General features: G+C 50.3%; 2 protein-coding genes across 3 annotated transcripts in view; one reads left to right on the top strand and one right to left on the bottom strand.

The window, feature by feature from the left end:
- The first annotated feature begins 227 nt into the window (after positions 1 to 227).
- Positions 228 to 3,528, top strand: LOC119580691. Its single transcript, XM_037928788.1, has 3 exons — positions 228 to 258; positions 501 to 2,015; positions 2,209 to 3,528. Exons 1-3 carry the CDS (start codon positions 228 to 230, stop codon positions 2,691 to 2,693), a joined length of 2,031 nt encoding a protein of 676 aa, XP_037784716.1. The 3' UTR covers positions 2,694 to 3,528.
- Positions 3,529 to 4,165: 637 nt separating this feature from the next.
- The window catches only part of LOC119581079 (adhesive plaque matrix protein-like), a 4,850-nt gene continuing 4,805 nt past the window's right edge, over positions 4,166 to 4,210 (bottom strand). For both annotated transcript variants that reach the window (XM_037929397.1, XM_037929399.1), the window contains one exon: positions 4,166 to 4,210. This exon is cut by the window's right edge and continues 1,022 nt beyond it. The gene's annotated coding sequence lies outside the window, so the exon portion shown is untranslated.

Below are 4,210 nucleotides of genomic sequence, written 5' to 3'. Positions count from 1 at the left end.
TAAATGTCCGGCTGTTTAATCAACCTAACCCTCTTGGAGCAACGAACATGAGATAGGAACAGCTCCATATGTTGTTAGTAAAAGTTATTGACCTTCTGTGATACGTCTAATTACATACCCATGCAACCCAAACATCACTCTATGAATGGCCCCCCGGTTTATCTCGGTATTCTGAAACACGCGCGATTTGTATTCTTAATCACCTACCAGACGAGCGCTCGAGCACAATGGGGATTGACACAACCTACCAGTACCAGAGTCTCCCGCAGCTCCACGCAACCACGTCTTCTCACTCTCCACGCCCTCTGTGCTGGCCTCACGCCCCTCCGAGCACGCCCTCCCTCAGACTTTAGATTCGCCACGAGACAGTCATCCGCCAGTCCTTTGCACGCCCAACTCTGATAGCGTGGGAAAATGCCGCGGAAAGTCGCCCAGCCGCGCCCTCGCTGCCTACACACGTGGCGGCATAGCACTGGGTGAAACGTCATAACCCTTGAGAGCCCGTCTGGGTGCCTCGCGCGGGAAGCAATTACCCGCCGATCCCCGAAGGGAAGCTTCCGCCTCACAGGACTCCGGCAGGATCTCCGTGGCTTCCCCCGTGCTTCCCCCGCTTCCGCCAGGCGTCCTCCTGGAGGCCAGAGCCAGCTCCCCCGCCAAGGCCCACAGCAGTGACGTCAGCCCTCCGGAGGATAAGCTCAATTTAGCTTCCATTTGTATCCTCTCTCTGGATTTGACCGTCGACTGCGAGGAATTTAGTGATAATGGCTTTCCACTTGTAACTGTCAGAGAGAATGGACGCGACGACGAAAACGACGACACAGGAACATCCACGAGCCGTTCGCCCCCAGCACGACCGGAGGACGAGGCCGAGCGCAAGGACGACGGATCTGATGGGACTCCCGTCGAGGCAGACACAGGCATTGGGTCGTCGTCGAGTCACAGCAGCAGCTCGAATTTCGACGAAAAGTATTACGAAAACGATGATTACGACACGGTCGATGACGGAGTGTGCGTCGCCGAGGAGCTGTCAGACAGGGGTATCATGTCAGACCACGATGACGCACCTGACTCGAAAACCAGCCTGTCCAGCAAAATAGACAAATTGATCAGCTATGACGATGACGAAGACGACTACATCGAGGCAGACTGCGACGTGAAGCCCATGGAGACGTTGAAGAGGCCCCTCGTCTACGGCTACGGCAGTGGCCCCGTCAGAAGCCTGCGCGGGTCGTCCTTCCTGGAGAAGAGGCTCTCGCAGGCCTCGATCGTCTCCGAGCACATGGAGATGGACCTTGCAGAGTCCTTACTCTCGTCCGAAGTCTTGGCTCACAGCGAGAGTTGCGTGAGTCTGAAGGAGACTTACTGGGATCATTATCAAGCCACGAAGGAGAGAATTGACCGCGAAGGGCAGAACGGCAAGGGGCAGGCAAAGAACCCCAACCCTTGTCCGTCAGCGAGGTTCTGCTACGATCCGGAAGTCCTGCTCGCACAGGTGAGGTGTCCAAAATCCCTTGAGGACGCGACCTTCAGGCAATACTCAGCCTTCATGACGTCCCACATCTATGATCACTTCGGAAACATCCATGAGAACCTCAAGGAGTACGGACTGAGCAGCCGCCGTCCGGGTTGGATCTCCAGCCAGCCCGAGCTCCCCGACGCCCCGAGGCACGAAGCCCCTTCCGAGATGTCGTCTCTAGACTACAACAGTGAGCCGGAACTCACTTACTGCCACGAGCCCCGTCAGCCCCCGGGACTGTCGGCACAGTGCCACCCCGCCCGCGCTCCTGCCCCACGCCCTCCCCTTCCACCTTGCAAAAGCAGAGGTCCTCCTCTAGACTCTGGCGTATGGACGTACTTCCATCCTTCTGAGGGGACATCGGTGGCCTCCTCACCCGGCCAGCTTCCTGTGGCCATGCCCCGCTCCACATCCTCCTTGAGTCACGTAGCCCCTGGCGGGTACAATCCTTGGTCCCATCTCCTGCCCGACGTCACACCTCCAAGGACTCCCCGGCACAGTGAGTAAACGTCACATTTTTGTGGAAGGAAGAATGTTACTGTATAACTAGGATGTCAGTCACATATGTAGACATCACCTATACCGCATGCTCACCGTTAGGTAGTGTAGGTGCCTCTTATAACTTGATAAAAGCACGTGCAATCTTCCTTTCGATTTTCAGCATTATCAAGGTACTTTCACTTTTCCTTCAGGCGTTTACCTTCAACCTGCCATAGGATCTGCAACCAGCTCCCCGAGCAGGTCACGACCGACGTCCCCGACCCAGTTGCGCAGTGCTGCCCCCCATTGGACCTCATCCGCGGAGCCTCGGCCTTCGGCGGACGAGCAGAGGACGCTCGCCGCCTCCGCTGCCAAACCCACCCCCTCTCCACGGCGGTCCTTCCTCCCTAACTTCTCGAAGGTCGTCAGGTCGCCCCTAAAGAAGGCAAGCCACGGGCTCAAGGCACAACCCGGGACGCAGAAAGAGATGGTCCTTCCGGCCGCTGCTCCTCACAAGTCCATCCAGAATCGGACGTTTACAGCTACGTCATCCAAGTCTTCCTCGTCATCGTCTTCGTCGTCGTCCGCCTCCAGCAAGGACAGCGTCATGACGGTCATCCCAGCACCACGCAACAAGGGCGCCAAGTGGTTCATGAGGCACTTTGTAGGATCCAGGGGAAAGCTTTCGGCTGTATAAGATTTCTTTAGCAAGGAGTTTAATTTTGGGATAAAAAAAGGGGGGAGGGGGTAAAGAGTCGAGGCGAGACTTCGTAAAAGATACCTGGTGGAAGTGAGATCGGGAGAACCAGAAAGGAGATGATGATCACGAGGAGAATCGCCTGAAAAGATGACGATCTCTAAGGCGCAGGAATAAAGCAGCATCCAGGAAGAAATCCAGGACGAGAGACAAAGATCTAGTAAAAGTGATTTTAAGAACCATCCGGATACTTAGGAAAAGTGAAAAAAGGGGGAAAATGTGGAACAAAAAATATATAAAGGAAAACATGAATAAAAGAATTAAAACTTATAAAGATGAATGTAAAATGCTTACTGAGATCCAAAAGACAAGATCGAGGCTACAAGATGATGATGCTGAGAAAGATTAAATCATTACAGACTTGGCGAGAGTGTGAGGTCCGTTAAGACTACGTTGAATGCATGTTGTTATTGCATGTTGCAAACGAGTGAATCGGCTTTATTATCAGAATCGAAAAGGGAAATGAAAACTTAAAAAAAAGGAAAGTTAGCGAAAATAAGAAATATATGATTTACCTAGAGATCGAAAAAAAAATGTGCATTTGCTTGATACGAATATATTTTGAGATCGCGAATTTAAGTTGTTGAAAGGAGTCAAGAATGGTACGATAAGGAATGTAAAAAATCAGGGAAGGTCATGGTTTGATGTGTATGTCTTCAAGGAACAGAATATCATTGAACTGAACGTCCTCAGATGAGGGGGAGGTAAACATGCACACACACACACACACACACACACACACACACACACACACACACACACACACACACACACACACACACACACACACACACACACACCACACACACACACACACACACACACACACACACACACACAAAGCGAGAGAGAGAGAGAGAGAGAGGGAGAGAGAGAGAGAGAGAGAGAGAGAGAGAGAGAGAGAGAGAGAGAGAGAGAGAGAGAGAGACAGATCAATAGATAGATAGATAGATAGTAGATAGATAGATAGATAGATAGATAGATAGATAGATAGAGATTGAGAGAGGAGAGAGAGAATGAGAGAGGCGAGAGAGAATGAGAGAGAGAGAGAGAGAGAGAGCAACTTTACCACCAACATAGTGAGCTTCCAAGAAAGAAAGAAAGAAAAAAAAAATTGATAAAAAAAATCCACCGAAAGAAGGAAAGAAAAAAATAGAGGAACACCGAAAGAAACGAAACACGAGGAAAAGACCGAAGAAAGAGAAGAGGAAAACGAAGACAAAAAAAAAAAGTAAAGAAAGAAAAGAAAAAGAAGGAAAACAGAAAACAGATGAGAGAAGAGAGAAGAACCCAGAGAAACCAGGTGATAAAAGTTAACTGTGATGTGATAACGAGGCCAGAAGCACGTAGAAACTTCAGTTGTTTAATAGTTTTGGTCAAGGAATTCGGGAAGCGAAGGAATACTTTAGTGGGAATATAATAGTCTTTATTTTCATATATAATGATGCTTATTAGTT

The sequence above is a fragment of the Penaeus monodon genome, chromosome 14 (genome assembly GCF_015228065.2).
Source record: "Penaeus monodon isolate SGIC_2016 chromosome 14, NSTDA_Pmon_1, whole genome shotgun sequence".
Classification (NCBI taxonomy): Eukaryota; Metazoa; Arthropoda; class Malacostraca; order Decapoda; family Penaeidae; genus Penaeus; species Penaeus monodon.
Note: the sequence above shows the minus strand (reverse complement) of the source record. Positions and strands in the feature narration are given on the sequence as shown.